The sequence below is a fragment of the Callithrix jacchus genome, chromosome 1, assembly GCF_049354715.1.
Source record: "Callithrix jacchus isolate 240 chromosome 1, calJac240_pri, whole genome shotgun sequence".
Lineage (NCBI taxonomy): Eukaryota > Metazoa > Chordata > Mammalia > Primates > Cebidae > Callithrix > Callithrix jacchus.
In genome coordinates, this window is record NC_133502.1 from 69,160,209 (window position 1) to 69,177,814 (window position 17,606).

General features: G+C 40.6%; 1 protein-coding gene across 1 annotated transcript in view; it reads left to right on the forward strand.

The window, feature by feature from the left end:
* Window positions 1-1,121: 1,121 nt before the first annotated feature.
* The window catches only part of HTR2A (5-hydroxytryptamine receptor 2A), a 68,643-nt gene continuing 52,158 nt past the window's right edge, over window positions 1,122-17,606 (forward strand). The window contains exons 1-2 of the mRNA XM_002742676.6: window positions 1,122-1,696; window positions 4,593-4,793. Of these exons, the coding sequence (XP_002742722.2) occupies window positions 1,285-1,696; window positions 4,593-4,793 (613 nt within the window). The 5' untranslated portion in view covers window positions 1,122-1,284. The remainder of the gene's footprint in view (window positions 1,697-4,592; window positions 4,794-17,606) is intronic.

Below are 17,606 nucleotides of genomic sequence, written 5' to 3' on the forward strand. Positions count from 1 at the left end.
CCCAATGTTAATATGTAGCAAAAAGAGGGAGAAAAAAAAGCCTATTTGGTCCGCCCTCCTGGCTGTTGCTACCTTGCAGCTTATGACATACAGATAGAGGGAGGTCTGATGAAGTGAACGAGGCAGCCAGAGAGCTACTCCATTCCCGTGGAAACCAGGAGTCCCTTGGTGCAGACAGCTCTGCCTACTTTCCATGCAGTTCTTTTGTGCGACTTCGAGGGGCTCGTGAATGATTTCTAAATGTGTGCCTGCTGAGGCGAGCTGCACAGGGAGGAAGGACCCAGCCGAGCCGTGCCAGAGGAAGCCAACAGGATCCTAGCAGTGCGGGAGCTGGCTCAGCCCTTGCATGCAGTTTTTGAAGTCAGCAAAACAGAAAGCAAATTACTATCATATTATGCTGGTGGAAGATCAAGAAGCGGGGACTCTCCACCAGTTTAATTACTGCGAGAGATGCAGCGAGTCACAGAATAACAAGTGTGTCTCATGTGTGGACCCCGAAGACAAATGTAAGTTTTCATGCTGCTATATTTTATTGCTGTGTAATTTTCTTTCCGGTTTGAAATCATGCTTGGCCAAAATGTAATCATTTCAATGAGAATTTCTAGTGGGGAAAGTTGTCTGCTAATCTTTACTTAAGACTTTTTTCTTTTCCTTTTATCAACCAAACAACATAGGAACCGAAATTCCTGACAGCAGCTGTGACAATTCAGCCTAAGAATGGCTGAGAACTGTAACCCAAAGTATATCCAATTACTATGGGATTAACACTGGATGTATTTTTAACTGACTTTCTTAATGGAGAATGTGAACATCCCCGCTGTTTCTGATTGCATGCTGTTTCAATGATACTGTGGCTAAACTAATACTATCGGCATAACCAGCAAAATGAGATCTAGTTAAACAAGATTCCCAGTAGTGACAAAACTTTTCTTCTTTGTCCAGGACATTTGTCTCCCTGAATGCTAAAAAAAAAAAACAAAAACAAAAACCTGCAACCTCTGTGCTAAAAGTTCATTCTGCTTTTTTGTCCTCGCTTTGGTGAGAAAATAATAAAACCGAACAGTGAACTCTCCTAAAATTGTGAATGAAGAAAACTTAGAGCCACCACGGTTCAGTTCTTTAACTATCACTGTAATAATGGAAGACAAAACTCCAGCCCAGGGAGACCAGCATGCACACCAGCCTCAGTGTTACAGAGCGTGGGGACACCAAGGTGAATGGTGAGCAGAGGCTGTAACGTGTTAGTCCTTCCACACCTCATCTGCTGCAAGTTCTGGCTTAGACATGGATATTCTTTGTGAAGAAAATACTTCTTTGAGCTCAGCTACGAACTCCTTAATGCAATTAAATGACGACACCAGGCTCTACAGTAATGACTTTAACTCCGGAGAAGCTAACACTTCTGTTGCATTTAACTGGACAGTCGACTCTGAAAATCGAACCAACCTTTCCTGTGAAGGGTGCCTCTCACCATCCTGTCTCTCCTTACTTCATCTCCAGGAAAAAAACTGGTCTGCTTTATTGACAGCTGTAGTGATTATTCTAACCATTGCTGGAAACATACTCGTCATCATGGCAGTGTCCCTAGAGAAAAAGCTGCAGAATGCCACCAACTATTTCCTGATGTCACTTGCCATAGCTGATATGCTGCTGGGTTTCCTTGTCATGCCCGTGTCCATGTTAACCATCCTGTATGGTGAGTGGCGTTAGTTTCCCAGCTGTACCCACGCTGGTAATAAAGAGCATGTGCATGCCATCAGCAGATGAGATGGGGCCCAGGGGTCAAACTCTAAATAGAAGGCTTTGTTTATAGACTAGGGTCTACCACGTTACTTCTATTTTCCTCTTAAAATGAGATTTCACATAAAAATCCGACAGCCTATTACCTGTGATCACTGGAGAGTTTTGTGCTTTAAAACATGTACATTTCATGTAGAAGTTTTTATAAATTGCCCCGATACAGTCATAAAGCAGTAACTTACCCGTCATTCTGAATCTACTTGATTTTTGCCCCTTTATATATCCCAACCAATATTCCAGCCTTCAGGACAGAACAGTTTTTTATCTTTGTCACACAGTTTCCAGCACTGCTAATGGAGTGGTAAAGCCTTCCCAATTACCTTGGAACATTTGCAGGGAGAACATTAGTGGTGCAGTAGGTTTTATGTTAAAATATGCAGAGTCTCCATTAGAATAAATGAATTACTCCAGTTTTAATTGTTCCCTGCCCAGAGAAGCTAATTTGGAAATGTGCCTTTGAATTATATCCTCAACTCTTTAAAAATGCATATGCATAAACTCCTCCAGTCTGGTTTGGAGGAGGGTGGGAAGCGAATGGGAAGAGATTAATCTTGCTTTCTTCTCAACAGAGTTTGAAACAGTCAAACCTCCCAGCAAGGGAGCAGAATGTGACCTTCTTTCCAAATTATGAGTAATACAGCCAGACATCTCCTTAAAAGAGAAGGAGACTATTGGGACTGGTGAAACAGGTGCAAGCAGCAGTTACCCAGGTCTCAGAGACAGGTTACGATAGCTATCTTTCAGGGAAAACTTTTTGGCCAAGTCTTAGGGCTAAGATTAAAAATCATCAAGCCAGCCCTGGAGAGTGTAAGGAAGGAAGGCGGTATGCAAGGGCGAGCAGGTACCAGTATGCACAAGGCTGCTAATGCTCAGTCCAAGTCCAGCCTCGCTTGACCATTTAAATGCCACACCAGAATGATTTCATTAAATTCGCCTGTTCTTTCCTGGGCGTCCCGGGAAGGTTCTTGCTTCCTAAACCTCCTCCCCTAGGGGGCAAACTCCAGTGGGGGTGGGAGGAGTGACAGAGCAGGAACCTAAACAGCGGCTGGAGGGTGGGATGACCCGCGGCGCCATCCGCTCGGGGAGCAAGGACGCCCCCTGGCGGTGGCCGCTCAGCGTGCAGCCTGTTCCCTCCGGAGCCCCGCCCCTCCCTGGGCTACTACTTCCACCACCCCCAGCCCACGGGGCGTGGGGCATGGGGCGTGGGACTTCTCCCACAAGGAAATGCCCTCTCCTTATCCTGCCGCGGACATACAGACTGAGGCCTGGGCCCACTCCTTGTATAGAAAACCCCTCTGGGGGCCAACATCTGTTCCGAATAGACAGAGCTTGGCTTCCCCCATCAGGCGCTGCAAAGAAAAGGCTTTCGTTAGTTCAAGCGCTTTGCAAATAATTCAAGTGAACGGTTGTAAATTAGACTTGTACCTATGCTCTTTACTTGTCTAAATATCCCTCGCGGCATTTTGGTAGAGAGTATACGTTTGGTTGGAGAGTTTGTTCGGCTTTATGTGTCTGTAACAAGAAAAGTAGACTTTAAAATTTTCCTTCTCACATGCAGACAGATCACAGTATAAGCAACTTCGCTGCTTATACTGTGACCAAAACTAATTAAGGTTTACATAACTGCTTGATCCCCCTCCAAAACACAAAACCAGGACACTTTGCTTATGTCCATAAGGCAGTCCAATCCTCCTAATGTAGCAGGTGACCTGCACTGTCTCTTACACTGGAATTGTCTGGGGAGCTTTGCAAACGCTTTGACATTTCATGTCTACCTCAGTCACACACGCCCACCTCCAGACATGATTTAATTGGGCTGGGTTTGGCATGGGCATCAGGACCTTCTCTAAAGCTCTCCGGGTGATTCTGATGTGTAGCCAGGGGTGAGAGCCACCGTCCTAAAGCAGCGGTTCGCAAAGCGCTGTCTCTGGACGTGCAGCATCAGCATCACCCGGGAGCTTGCTAATTCAAATGCAAATTCTACAGTCTGCTCCAGACGAACTGCATCCGAGCCTCTGGAGGGAGGTCCAGCAATGCGTGTTTTAAGAGGTGTGGGAGAGTCTGATGCTCACTGAAGTTTGAGAAATGCCTCCCTAAAACAAAGCTCAGAGCAAGGACACCTTCCCTTATTTTTCTTCACCCTTGTCTTCAGCTCTCCCACAGATACCCCAAATTTGAGTTTGGCACCCAAAGCCTTATTAGGTCATTATTTTTCATTTTTACAAATAGACATATTCACAATCTGAATTTTTAATCATTTAGTCACTTGCACCAATGCAATTCATTGCCATCACTGATGGGACTGGATGGCAAAATGTCCATAAGCATCACTGCATGGGACTGGATGGTTATAATGGCCAAGAGGTGAGACCGACCTTAGGGAAATACAATCCAGGTAAATGTGTGAATAAATCCTGACAGTATGGCATGAGAGGTGCTACAGAAGAGGAGCCAAAACACGTCACAACTTTTGACGTAAGTCACTTTAAAAAAAATGTTTTGCCAGGTGTAAGGGGGAAGAAAGAGAACCTTCAAAGAGAGAGAATCCGATTTACCACGCCACACTCCCATAATTCCAGACACTAGAAATGTCCAAAGCCTGTATTCATCAGCCAGTGCTCACATATCATAATTAAGTACAGTTGTTAGTGGCTTTTTTCAAATACGAAAAATATACTGTGTTGCTCTTTGCTACCACCTGTGCCTGTCCCAGAACTGGAAATTGTCATAGGGTAGGGATCCACATGCCCTAGGAGGCATAAGTTTGCTGACACCAACTTTCTGCCTCATAGGATACCGGTGGCCTCTGCCCAGCAAGCTTTGCGCAGTCTGGATTTACCTGGATGTGCTCTTCTCCACGGCCTCCATCATGCACCTCTGCGCCATCTCACTGGACCGCTACGTTGCCATCCAGAATCCCATCCACCACAGCCGCTTCAACTCCAGAACGAAGGCATTTCTGAAAATCATTGCTGTCTGGACTATCTCAGTAGGTAAGTGGGAACATATTTCAGAGTCTCATTCAAAATGACAGTTCGTGATTTCTGAAAAGACTTGTTCCATTTTGTTGTACTGAAACCTGACATCCTCAATCTACTGTTTTGGGTGGTGCAAGATATGATACAACATCATAATTATCAAATTTCGCCTCAGAAAAGAAAATTCTGTTTATATCACTGGTTGACAGCATGAATTTGTATTGCTTTGCACAGGCAAGACTATAAACAGCAGAGCCAAATCAGAAATAATTGTGCTGTTTTCCCCGTTTCTCACTTTCAAGTCCACAACTCTAATTCTTGGGTTTCCCAAAGACCTCAACTTTTATAATCACTGGACTTATGGTCAATGAAAGGATGCAGACCACTCCAATAGAGAAAGAAAGCCTCTGAGCTCTAAAGAAAGGTACTATGTGCTGCAGCATGGAGGGAAAAGCCGAGGCCAGAGGAAAGTGCCAGAATCTGCTTAGGGGCAAGGCTGCTTTTCAGTCCACCCTAGTGCCTTTATAGACCATCCTCCTTTGATGATACCACACACCAAAGGATTTCATCTTGCTTCTGTTAGATTATATACATTCATCTCTTACCAGTACTGATCTTGTGACTTCATATACCCAACATCAGAAAAGCGAAGGTAATGAAAGCTAAGGGGGCAGCTCCCAGGCAGTGGAGTCAATTGTACCTGTCAACCTCGCCAGCTTGGTTGGTAACGAAAGAGTCTCTAGATTCAGTGGAATAACAGTACTAATAATAAGAGCAAACACAACAATATAGCATCTTGTATTTTTTAGCTCCCATTGCTTACTTTGCCACTAGCAATGGGAACTAATATGCAATTTGGAGAGTAGTCAGCTCCATCTTACAGATGAGGAAACTGGGATTCAAAAAGCAAAATGAGCTGTGCAAAGCCCCACAGCCAGTAAGTAGCACAGTGAGGATTTTGTTGAATCCTGATGGGAACATCTGATAGAAACACTAACAAATCACACTTGTGTCACTTTCAAATGTTTAAAGTCTTACCTACTTTCTATTTTAAACTTCCCATTGCCGTTTGAGGTAGAAGATTCTATGATGCTTATTTGATTAGCTAGGGAACCAGACTGCAGAAGTATTGCAGCTTACGGGGTCATACCTTCAGCTTGCAGCAGGACTAGGACTCTAAACTTCTAGCACAAAGCCCCGTTCTTTCTGTACCTTCCTTAGGAAACAATTTTTGCTCCAAGAAAATGCTTGCAGTTTCTGGGACTGTGCAAGTTGGACTCATTCTACTAGGAGCCAGAGAGTAAAGGGCCAGTAACCACTCAATCCCTATTACACATAAAATGCCCCAGGGGAGCATTCTGATTTAATTGCCCAGGGCGGGGCCAGGTGATTCTAAGGAGCAGTCAGAGTTGAAGACCACTGAGACAGGTTTTCAGGGTGGTCAGTGTGATAGGTAGAAGAATCAACAATAATGCAAAGGAAGCAAATGAAGCTATTTATTTTCACCCTGATACCCTGTCCTTAGTTTTACTCTAATGTACTGTGCCATTGGTGAGACATGCTGGGAAGATCACCCATCCTTTACCCTCAGCTACACTGACTCCCCATCTCATTCAAGTTTCATGATAGCAACAGTAGTAAGGACAAACAGTTTCTGAGCACTGAGTACAGACCCAGTAGTATACAAAGCACCTTAAAGAAAATGAGCTGCAGAGAACTCAGTTGCACAGGACGATATTACTTATAATCAGGAGTCATTATGGATTAATCTGAGTCCAAAGCCCATGCTCTTTCCACTACTCAAAAGATAATCTGCCTCTGGCTCTTTCTGGCTATCACCACAGGAGGCAAGCAGGCTGGAATGGTTGAGGTGGTCCTGGGCAGGGGTCATCATTCATTGGCCAATCTTTTAATGTGCATCTACTATGTGCTTGGCACTGGATAGACCAAGATGAAAAAGATATGCATTCAAAGATCTCTCACAGTGAGATAGGAGAAGACAAATAAGGAAACAAAAGAGAAAAAAAAACTTACATCAAATCTATGCTAGAAATCTCTGAGGTGTGTGCCCTGAGGAGGTGACAAGTGGAAAATGTAAAAAGGAAAAAGGCAGATCTAATGAAGGACCTTGAGCACAAATATTCTCTTGAGTTTTCTTCTAGTGTTTCTGTTTTGATTATTTTGTTGCTTCAGGTTTAGTTTGCTTTGTGTGTTGTTTCTTTTAATTTGGATCTTTAGTGTAGCTGGAATTTTAAAATATGATCTAACTTGTTTTCCTCTAGTAGTGACTAAAGCCTTTTCAGACACTATTGATATTTTTTCTTCAAGTTATCGGTATGTTCACTCTTGATAAATTTCTAAATACTGGCTTGCATTCCTGGTATGTTGAGTTCAGATGACAAAGTTGGTTGGTTTATGATTCTTACAATATTTCCTTTTCTAGCTTTAAGTGATAGAGAAGTATTACACTTTGTCTTGAAGTATTTAAGCAGAAATTATATATTTTTGAGAGGTTCTGTAGAACTTGGTTCCAAATCTCTCTCATCCTGGTTCCTTTTTAGATAGTATTTTAAGTTACATCTCTAACTTCAATAGTTATTTCATTTACATTTTCTACCTCTTCTTGGGCTATTAGCTGCATACAAAATTTCTCTTTTATATTATTCTTTTATCATTAAATGTCCCACTTTAGTGATGCTTCCTGGCTTAAAATCTACTTGACTTTTTTTGATTGTCATTTTTGGATGTATCTTATTTTATCCAATTTAAAATCAAACCTTTCGTGACTTTAAATATAAAGTGTTAGCCTATAAGCAGCATATAAATTTTTGTTTTTAATTTAATCTTTGTCTGTTAGTTGGAGTATTTAGTCTTTTTACATATAATGTTAACTCATATTTGGGTTTAAAACCATTTGCTTTCCATTTTCCTGTTTGTTCTATATTCTAGTTTCCTTTCATTCTTGCCTTCTTTTGGACTAATCAAGAATTGTCCATTCATCATTCCTCTTTATGAGCTTGTTATCCATTGTTTCAAACTATTTTAGTGATTATCACACTCCACTTAGACTCTAAAACATATTGTTACTTGTAACATTTTTTGGATAATGCAAAAACTTTAGAACTTTTTAACTCCAACTACCCCTGTTGTCTTGTGGGTTTTTTCCCCATTTGCTGTCTGTCTGTTTTAAGCCCATAAGACATTACGGCCATTCTGTTCACTATTTCTCACATATTAGCCCTCTGTTGCTATTCATTGCTTTCTTCATTTTCATGGTTTTGCCTGGATTCCTCATTCCTAAAGAAGTTCCTTTAGAATATCATGTAGTTTTTTCTGTTTTTCTTATTCTAGGCATCTTTATCTTGCTTTCATTTCAAGCACATTTTTGCTCAGTATAGAATTCTAGGCTGACAGTCATCTTTTTTTTCCAGCACTTTCTAGGTAGTAAATTCAACATTTCAAGCTTATATTTTGTTCTTATTTGCAAGAACCCAGCTGTCAGTCTTATTGTTGTTCCTTCAGAACCATCACCTTTTGCCACACCCTGCTGCTTCAGAATGTTTTGTCTCTATTTCAGCAACTTTACCATGATATACTTTGTTGTGAATTAGTTTTGTTTTTATCCTGCATGGTGTATGTACTGATTCTTAAACCTGTGACTTTGGCCACTTTGAGAAAACTCTTGGCCATGATCTTTTCAAATATTGCTTCTGCCCCCATTCTCTCTCTTCTTCATATCTGGGTCTTCAGTTTCATGTATGCTAAATTTTTTACCCAAGTTCTTTATAACTCAAACACTTCTACATGGTTTTTTTTCAACTTTTAAGTTCAGGGGTACATGCGCAGGATGTGCAGGTTTGTTACCAAGGTAAACACGTGACACTGTGGTTTGCTGAACAGAGCAGGTATTAAACCCAGCATCCGTTAGCTGTCTTCCTGATGCTCTCCTTCCCCATACCCACCACAGCAGGCCCCAGTGTGTGTTGACATCTGCCATGTGTCCATGTGTTCTCATCATTCAGCTCCCACATATTAGTGAGAACATGCAATGTCAAACACTTCTACATTTTCTATGTTTTTCTCCTCTTCTTTTCGTTTAGATAGCTTTACTGACTTTTCTTCCATTATTTGTCCTCTCATCAGCTATTTCTAATCTGCTGCAGTACCCATCTCTTGTGTTCCTTAGTCCCTACACTTTTAATTCTAGATTTTTTCATTTAATTTTTTATAGATTCCAGGTTTTTAGAATAATTCTACATGTTTTCATCTATTTTCTTAAATATTAATCACAAGGATCTGGATATCTCTTTTCTGGGTTGTGGGATTACCTAGGGATTTCTCTTTTCTGAATTGTGGTTTTTTTCTCTCCCCATTCTGTCCATTGGTACGCCTGGTAATTTTTTTGAAATTGAGTACTGCATATGCCTGATCATTCTTTTTAATTGAACACTGAACACTGGAAGAAAATTTATGGGTGCTTTGTTGATACTGTCTTTCTCTGGAATGGGGTCTTTTAGTTTTAGCAGCAGTTAAAGTAAGCACAGGTCCCCTTAATCCAATAAGGGATTGAGTTTATTTAAGGCAATATTCTTATAAAAGCCTGTCTATTTCCAGTTTGCCTTTATAACTAGGATGTATTTTTTTCATGATCCCAAATGAAAGCCTGATGTGTTCTCCATTTTGAGGAGCTCTAAACTCCAATTTTCTTTTATTTTTTTTAAATAAACTTTACTTTGAAACAATTTTAGATTTAGAGAAAAATTGCAAAGACACCCCAGAACATTTCTGCATCCCCTTTACCCAGTTTTCTCAAATGCTAACATTTCATATATGACAGCACCACATTTGTCAAAACCAAGAAATTAACATCAATATATTACTGTTATCTAAACTATAAATTTTACCACTCTTTCTCTACTAGTATCCTCTGTCTGCTCCTGGATCTAATCCAGAACACTTCATTGCATTTAACATGAGAATTTTTTTATTATTTTAAGTTCTGGGATACATGTGCAGAATGTGCAAGTTTGTCACATAGGTATACACATGCCATAGTGGTTTGCTGCACCCATCAACCCCTCATCTACACTAGGTATTTCTCCTAATGCTATCCCTTCCCTAGTCCCCTACTCCTGACAGGCCCTGGTATGTGATATTCCCCTCTCCTCATTGTTCAACTCCTGCATATGAGTGAGAATATGCCGTGTTTGGTTTTCTGTTCCTGTGTTAGTTTGCTGAGAATGATGGTTTGCAACTTCATCCATGTCCCTGCAAAAGTCTTGAACCCATCCTTTTTTATGGCTGCATAGTATTCCACTGTGTATATGTGCCACCTTTTCTTTATCTAGTCTATCATTAATGGGCATTTGGGTTTTTTATATCCTCAACATCATAAAACTACTGATAACTCTCTTTAGCTCCTCAGTCTCTCAATCTGTTCCTCTAAAAAACTAGCAAGCACCTGAGTGGAAAGGTAGCTCATAGCATTACCTTACTTTGCTGCTCTTCTCTTCACTCCAGAATCTTAACTTTTCACTTCCTGGCTCTCTTGGTGCCTCTCACCAATTGCTTTATGTCTCCCTGACCCCAAGACAGGTTTGGGACTTTGAATTCTGCTTTATGTGGTACCAATATTACTCTACCTTTATTGTTTGAATGTCCCCAGGTTATTTTCTCATCTTTTCATTTTTAATATGTTTTGCAGCTTTGATTTATGTGCATTTTCACAAGTAATGTATGGATGGATTTATTTTTAACAAAATCTGTTAGTCTTTGCCTTTTAAATATTGAAGCGTGACCTGCCCACACTTGTGACAATCAACATCAGTTTTAGCCCTTCCATCTTATATTTATATTTTAATAGTTCATTTTTTAAATGAGCTACTTCATTTACTGACTTGCACAACATCTTCATTTCCTTCATCCATCCCAGTTAGTTATTTGGGTTGTTATGGAGATCTGCAATGGCTTTCATGACTACAGTCCCATTCCAAATCATCATGTGGATATTTCTATTAACATATCTAAAATAAATAATCCCATTATTTCCCGGAGTCCCAATTCACAGGCTTTCCCATAATTTTGAAATAACCTAGTGGCAGAGCAGGTCTTTTAAAGCAAGTCGAAAATGCAGAAGCCAGAAAGAAAAATATATACATAAACTGTTACATAAGTTTGATATGGCTAAAATCAATATACGCAAAGTTAAACAAAAAAACATTTTCAATTTATATGCTTGGCAGACCAAGGGTTAATAGCCTTAAAATACAAATAGTGACATAAAGAGAAAAGGGAAACAGTCTAACAAGGAGAGAATAAGCAAACTAAAATTTCAGGCAATTCATAGAAACGTAACTTGAAATGGACAATAAACTCATTAAACATGTTTAGCCTCCTTAACAGTCATGGCAATATAATCTAGAACAATATAATAACATTCTTCACTTATCCAGTTGGCAAAATGAAGTTCATGAAAACACCCAGTGCTGTCCTGGATACAGCAACACATGCACTCTCTCAAAATCCGGCTTGTAGAAATGTGAATTATTTGTTCTCGAGTAATCTAGCAAAAGCTATTAAAATTTGGCCTACCAATTCCACTTGAGAGAACCTATTCTATAGAAAAACACAAGTACATGTAATGATCTTTAATGCAGCAATTTCTTCAGAGTGGAAGAAGTGAGAGGTTGGATTATGTTTAGAAATGTTGCTTTTCTCTAAATTGAGACTACATTTCCATTTAACCGGTTTCCCTTTCCATGGTTTTATTTATCCAGTTAACCAGTCTGAAATTGTTAAATGGAAAATTCAAGAAATAGACAATCTGAAAGTTTTAAATTGCCCTCCATACCAAGTAGAGTGATAAACTCTCCCGCCACCCTGCCTCGTACTGCCCAGAATGTGAATTCTCCCTCTGTCCAGCATATCCACACCGCAGATGCTATCCACCTCTGAGTCACCTGGTAGCCATCTCAGTTATCAGTACTGCCAATACTGACATCATCCTGCTTGTAGTCAAGTAATCTTTATTTTACTCAATCATTTACTAATCCTTTAATTCTTACTGCTACTAATCTCTTGCTGTGCCTTATTTATAAATTACGTTTTATCATAGGTATGCATGTGCAGGAAAAAACAGTCTATATAAAGTTTAGTATCCTTGGTTTCAGGTGTGTACTGGGGGCCTTGGAATGTATGGCACTCAGAGAAGGGGGGACCACTGTATTTGATATTCAAGTGAGGGAATGTTCATGATGTCAAATTCCACAAACAAGTTTTAGGGTGGTATGTGTGATATGAGCTCATCCTGGTAAACTAATGATAACATAGCGATAATATGTGGGCAGATACACACACATACACACACACACACGTGCTGAGAATCTGTCAAAAGACTTCACACGTATCAAGATGATAAATTAGAAAGAAAGGCAGGATTGGCATCTTTGCCCTTACGCATTTCTATATAGTTTTGTCACAGATATTTTTATTCCCAAAGTGTTTCAGATGATCCGGAATGGAGCTATTACACCTGCATCATGGGTCAAAGGCAGCTTCTTGGATGAGGCAGCCAACTTCCAAAGTTAGCAAGGATCTGACACATTTTCACCTTGGTAACTACATCATAGATTAACCAAGTTTTCCCTGCACTCAGGACTCCTGAGACTTACTGCTGCTTTTCCCTTGCTCACCCTTATCAGTGTGGTCACTTTCCTGCCTGCCAGAGATTCCATATAATTCTGAGGAAAAGGAACATAATTACAAATCAGTTGTGTTTTCTGTGTGGGAGAGTCTGAGTAAAGCAGCAATGACAGGAGATTGAAGTGTTGGATTAAGAATAATCCTGGGGGGTAGGGAGGGAGTGATCCTGGCATTCTCTACGGATTTCATTTTCCTTTCATAAACCTACTTCCCATGATCAGCCCTAACTAACTTCACTGCAACTTATAAAATGAGCAAACCCTTTGCTCATTTTGGATGATTTCTTTTCTCATAATGGACCCTTCATGATGTATTTTTTTTCCATATCCCAGTGCCATGAGGAGAGAAAATAGAAGCTACTTTATTTCCTGTCTTTAGCAAAGATATCTCTCAGAAAACGTGAAAATGACCATTTTCATATTGTCATATTCCTACAGGCAACCAAAGATACCACTTTAAATTCCTTTTCCAGAAGTTATTTCATTTCAGAAATATATTTGCAGTTTATGGGGTAATTTTGAAATACCATCAGTCTAAATTGATTTTTTTTCCCTCAAGGATAAACACGACTGTGTATTTTCGGCATTACTACATTTGTAATGGGAGGAAGGGCAAACTGTGTTACATTTATTTGGGGCCATTCCCTTCCAGCTGTGACACCTTGTATAGAATCTTAAACTGAAGACTGAGGTCACTGGACCTAACCTCTTGCCTTCATGCAGGTCAAATACCTACCTTCCTAGACAGTGCAGATGTTTAAGGAAACTTTGAAGGAAAATGATTTATCTCACTGTAGTTTTGTGTGTACTTAGTATATAGGTGTTTTAGCATCTTTTGATGTTTATCAGCATACAGTTTGTTTTCTATGATTGGCTGTTCATGGATTTTACTGTAGAACTTGGTGAATATAAGCAAAATGTCTGGAGCCACACTATCTGGATTTGAATCCTGGCTCTCTGTGACTGGGCAAGTTACCCAACCTCTGTGTCTCAGGTTCCTGGTACTAAAATAGAGATGGTAGCAGTACCTATACTCAAGTTTCTGTTCGCATGATGGATCTCTCCTGGATTCTATTTCATATGCTGATGCCATGTGAGAAAAGAAAATAGATGCTACTTTATTTTCTGTCTTTATGAGGTTAAAGATTGAGTAAATGTAATGCTTGTCTTATAAGTGTTGCGTAAGTTTTCAACATAATTTGAACTCTCATCTATAAAGTTCTTGGTTTTTTCCTAATTGGTAAATTAGGGGATTAAGTGCTTTGCGTTATCACAGCTTACCTGTGTATTCCCAATCTGTTACTTGTCACTTGACATTACTTATGTTTTTTTCCACATGGATTTTAATAGAGTCTCATTTATAAATGTTCCTTTCTCTTTTGCGGCTTCTAAATTTTGAATCATTACTACAAATGTCTTTTCCACTACAGAGTTAAATATTTTCTCCCATTACTTTTATGGTTCTGTCTTATAAATTTAATTATTTGAACCATTTAGAGTTTAACCTGTGATCTAATTTTACCTTTCTCTGCATGGTCAGAGCATTGTTTGTTTCCCCATTGATTTCATAAGCCACCTTTGTCATCTCCTGAATCTCCATGTGGATTTAGGTATGTTTATTGACTATTTCTGCGGATCTATTCATTCCCTAGAGCATACTTTTAGTTAAGGGTTTTTTTTTTATTGTCTCAGATTTAGTACTTTCTCATTTTTTTTAACTTCTCTGACCATTTTCATTTGCCTATGGTTTTTTTAAATCAGCCTCTAATTCCCCAAAAACTACTATATTTGGAATTGCATAAAACTTTATATACCTACTTTCTAGACCTTTTAGCTGGCATACTTTTTGTACTTTGTCTTATTTTTTCTTTTATGAGCAACTTCAAATTCTATATGGAATGAAGTAAATGTATATATGCAAATGTAACTATATATAATCTAAGCACTTAGGTTGAAAAACTAGCATGCTCATTTAGGTCCAAGAGGAATGATAGCAAAATATACTTTCCTATGATGCCATATCTTCTGGAAAAAAAAATGCTTGAAAAAATTAAAAAATAAATCAACGGAGTAAACCAGGCCCAAAACCAGATGGTGCTCTGTCAGCCTTTACACTGGAGGGTGTTCCCAGCCCCACTGCAAGAAAGAAACTATCTGAGGAATCCGCTTGAGATCGTCTCTCCTGGGACCCTCCAGGTTTATGCCCAACTCCTTTTGTGGCTGTTGTCAGCCTAAGAAGTACATGTCGAGACTATTCAGGTAACTGGAACAGAAAGGGCTTTGGGTTACCTGCTCTTGCTTCCACTTCTGGGGTAACATATTGTAAGTTAGCATCTACCAGAACATAAGAGAAAATTTGAGTTAGTCTAAGTCTCCTTTTGTTTCTCTATCTTTTCACTTTCTCTCCCGGGGGGAAGAAGTGAAATTGCCTACATCTGCTGCACCTTTAGTTTTGCCCCTGCCATGCTACATGACCCTCCCCAGAGGTCCGGAGAGAGATCCAGGCACCGCCCCAGCCTGCAGGTGAGTGGGTTGGCATCCAAGAAGAGAGATGCTCACACCCACGTTGAGAGAAAGTGCTGCTGTCTCGAGTATGGCAGGGCTGGAGAGCAGTCAAGTGGCCAGTCATGTCTGTCACTGCCCTGGGAAACGATCTGCAGGGACACCAGTTGGCCCACCCCTTCTCTTGTCCCTGAGTGCAGTGACCCTTCCTCTGCTCTGCCCACAGATGCAGGAGAATTTATGGACATCTCCTTGCCTGGCCAGTTCATCTCATACATAGAAGCACAATGTGGTAAAATATCATGAAAACCTCTGCTCTTGAAAGACATGTCCTTGCTTGTCCTTCAGGACTTTAGCCCATGGGTAAGAAGTCATTTAATGACCCACGCAGCTGAGAGCCTGCCAGAGTAGCAGCTGACTTCTCTCTGCATGGCAGACTTCAGCCACAGCTTTGGGAAAACATGCTCAATAAAACAGCACTTAGCACAGCATAGATCTCCATGGCCACAGGAAACTGGTGAGAATAATTAAGAATGATCAAGTCATAAGGAAGAAGTGCATTTTATTTATTTATTTTAATTTATTTAGACAGAGTCTTACTCTATCATGCAGGCTGGAGGGCAATGGCACCATGTGGGATCACTCCAAACTCCACCTCCAGGGTTTAAGTGATTCTCCTGCCTCAGCCTCTCGAGTAGCTGGGATTACAGGTGCCCACCACCACAGCCTGCTAATTTTTGTATTTTTAATAGAGATGAGGTTTCACCATGTTAGTCAGGCTGGTCTCAATTGCCTGACCTCAGGTGATCCACCCTCCTTGGCCTCCCAAATTGCAGGGATTACAGGTGTGAGCCACCATGACCAACCAGGGTGCTTTATTCTTTGTTAGTCTGTTGATTTGGCCTGGCTTATGGACTATGAATTTTATTGTTTTGCTCAATATTCTAAGAGGAAGAGAAGGGACGGGGGTGTGTGTTGCTTCTAGCTATTTAAAGCAGAGAAATAACATCTGCAGGCAGCCCCTTCATGCCCACCCCCTGCCCTTGAGCTGCATCAGGAGCCTGCATGCTCATGAGGCTTCCACTATCTCCAGATCATCCCTTCTGGGCTAAAAGGTAGGAATCGTCACCATGCCAGGAGCTAAGGTGGATCCTACGATCCATTTATCATCAGCAGCATCCTCTGTGTCCTAGTATCGAACTCCTTCATTGGTCTAACCAAATCCCAACATGGGATTTGGTTCCAACAAACCAGCCTTTACTGTTGCTACACTCAGGTAATTCAGACCTGTAGAAAATTCCGCCCTGTGAACTGGGCACACCACCTATCTATGGTTTTCAACCTCAACTAGACCCTCTTCTTCATTGCTAACAGTCCTTTAATTTGTTCTTGGTGGATTTTTTGTTTTCTTGATACCAGGTCTCACTCGGCCACCTAGGCTGGAATGCAGGGGTGTGATCATAGCTCACTGCAGCCTCAGCCTCCTAGGATCAAGCAATTCTCCCACCACAACCTCCCGAGTAGCTGGGACTACAGGTGCACATCACCACACCTGGCTAATTTTTGTATTTTTTTTTTTTTGATATTTTGTAGAGATTGGCTTTCAATGTGTTGCCCAGGCTTCTCTTGAAGTCCTGGGCTCAAGCAATCTTCCCATCTCAGCCTCTTGAAGTGCTGGGATTATAGGCATGAGCCACTGTGCCAGGTAGTGAACTTTTTCAGATTTTTCTATTTAGGTCCTCTTTACGGCCTAGGATTGCCAGTCTCTAAGATAGATAACCATGTTCCATTCTTCTCCAAGAAAAGACCATTATGCACAATAGCTTTTTTTTACTGCCACCTTTCAATTGTACCCCTGATCTTCTGTGCTTTCTGTCTCTACCTCCTGTCCTTCCCAAGAATTTGATTTCTCTCCATCTCTCTCCAACTTAGGTTAATTTCCCCAAGAGTTTACCCTTGCTTTTTCCATTTTGTCCCCTCTCATTCATGTCTCAAAGCACCATTGGCTGCCGCCTCCTTCCCTTTCATGGATGTTGTCAAGGTCACCAAGGCCTTTTGCATTTCCAATTGAATCCAAAAGACTGTTTCTATCTCAGTAATGTACCCAGGTAATACACAAATACATTCTCAACATTAAAGAGTCAAATAGCTCAGGGAAGTTATCCTTCATCCCTCTCTGCCTCTCTGGATCAGCACCCACAACTGTTGCACTAACCTTGAACTGAGCTGTTCCTCCCCAGTGCAGAGCATAGGCAGGAGAGGAACACTGCCAAACAAAGCTCCCTCAGATTTCAGTCCTTGGAGAATGCCCCTCAATTCCCATCCACAAGTATATCCTTTGATTCTGCATGTCATGCAGTTTCCTCAAAACAGTGCTGACATTTGCTGCAGTTTCTTATGTTTGTTTTTGTCCTTTCTTCGAGTTGTTTCCCTGTAAACCAGATCCCATCTGCTGTCTTCCAGAAATACTAACATCATTTAAAATCTACTAATAAAATGACATTTTCTTTTCATGAATTCTGATTTTTTTTTAATTCCTTTCTATCATTAAATAGAATTCTAGGAGTGAGGTAGTATAAACCTGTGCTCAGATACTGTCTTGATCCACAAAAACACAATCATATGT